General features: G+C 44.4%; 1 protein-coding gene across 1 annotated transcript in view; it reads left to right on the forward strand.

Annotated features, from left to right (window-relative positions):
* LOC130580680 (serine protease 55-like) overlaps positions 1 to 368 on the forward strand; it is a 17,015-nt gene extending 16,647 nt beyond the window's left edge. The window contains exon 6 of the mRNA XM_057378328.1: positions 144 to 368. Within this exon, the coding sequence (XP_057234311.1) occupies positions 144 to 368 (225 nt within the window). The remainder of the gene's footprint in view (positions 1 to 143) is intronic.
* The last annotated feature ends 1,371 nt before the right edge of the window (positions 369 to 1,739 follow it).

Here is a 1,739-nt window from a genome sequence, read left to right on the forward strand (position 1 = left end):
AAATTTCAAATCCAAATCCCATTTTTTTTTACCAAATCCTCACGAACCTGAGACAGAGCCTGCTTTTCCCAGCCAGCCTGTGTGAAGCAGCTTCTCTGAGGGACCCAAGGTTTGATCCAATTGTAATTTCTCTTCTGCTGCAGGTGGACAGCGGGGGCCCTCTGGTCTGCAGCTACTGGAACACCATGAAGTGGTTCCAGGTCGGCATCGTCACTGGAGGAAGGCCAAAGCACAGGATTTTAACATCAGTTTACACCTACCAGGACTGGATTGAGAAGGAAACAGCCATAAGGGGGAAACCTTTCTTCACAGAGGGTGTGGACAATGGAGCACATCTCAGGATTGCTCGTTCCAAGGATGTCACATAGATGGTGTTTTTGGGGTATTCGGGGGTGTCTTTTATTAATCTCTTTAATTTTAATAGCAGTTAGATTGCTCTGAGGGAAGATTTTGGGAAATATAATAAAAGTCAGAACTGCCACCTTGTTCTTTTTTTCTGAGGCAAACCTGCTTTGTGTCACTGATGTGCAGGAGATGTCACCATGAGAGAGGGAGTGAGGCTGAGGGTGGAGAAACAAAATGAATAAGGCAGGGCTTGGACAAGAGGGGTCACAATCCTCTGGAAAACACCAATTTTCCACACTRGTGGGTCACATCAGGCTTGGTTGTTTGCTAAGCTCAGATGCCAAGTGAAGATGTGACACCTGAGGGTGCTGCTTCTCTGGAAAAGCTGAAACCCAGAGGAAAATGTTCCCTTATCATTAGCTGTGATGGACATATCATCATCATGAGATGTTCCTCATTGTCATCAGTTGTTGTAGCATAACTCTGGGCTGATGTATCTTACAGCTAATTAATTTTAGTATAATTTTAACTAATTTTGTTTTTACTAAGAGCACTTTCAGGTATCTCAGCACCTGCTCAGGTGCTGTTGAAGTTGTGGGACAGAACCACTGAGGCACTACAAGAGGTTTCCCAGAGAAGCTGTGGCTGCCTCTGGACCCCTGGCAGTGTCCAAGGCCAGGTTGGACAGGGCTTGGAGCACCGTGGGATAGTGGAAGGTGTCCCTGCCCATGGCAGGGGTTGGAATGGGATGRTCTTTAAGGTCCCTTCCCACCCAAACYATTTTAGGATTCTGTGGTGAGAGAAGTATTTAGGAGCTATTCAGAAAATGCTGCTTATGGAAACCTCTCAGTCTTATAATTAATCCAAATTAATTCCTTGCAAGTAAATGGTAAAGCAAAAGGAAAGAGATTTTTCCCCCTCTATTGGAGCTGTTTTTTCTGCATTGCTGAGAGCTCCACATCCTAGCCCAGGCTGGGGCTGAGCTGATCCTTCACCCCACACGTGATCCTTTATTGGATCAYATTTGYMAAACGTGTTCTGCTGCTCACAAGGAGGTTTCAGCTTTTCTTGGAAGCGAYGGGGAAGGAGAGAGGCASCAAAGTCCCCTTCGTGTCCCACCTTTGCACAAAAGCACCTGCAATTTGCAGYGATGATCAAACCCAGTGAATGTGCAATGGGACAGAACCTCACAAATTGGTTTTAATTACCTTGATATTTTCTGGCTAGCTGGCAGAGAAGCCTTGTAAATGAGAATTAATTCATCTACCTTAAGCTAATGCAAACCCATCTTGGCATAAAAGTCAGGCTTTATTTTCTGTGTTATCTGAGCAGAAAATAATGCTTAATTATTATTAGTTCTGAGTAATGCTTATGAAAATTGCTCCACATTAATT

The sequence above is a fragment of the Malurus melanocephalus genome, unplaced genomic scaffold (genome assembly GCF_030028575.1).
Source record: "Malurus melanocephalus ecotype Western Australia unplaced genomic scaffold, MMel_1.1 scaffold_354, whole genome shotgun sequence".
Classification (NCBI taxonomy): Eukaryota; Metazoa; Chordata; class Aves; order Passeriformes; family Maluridae; genus Malurus; species Malurus melanocephalus.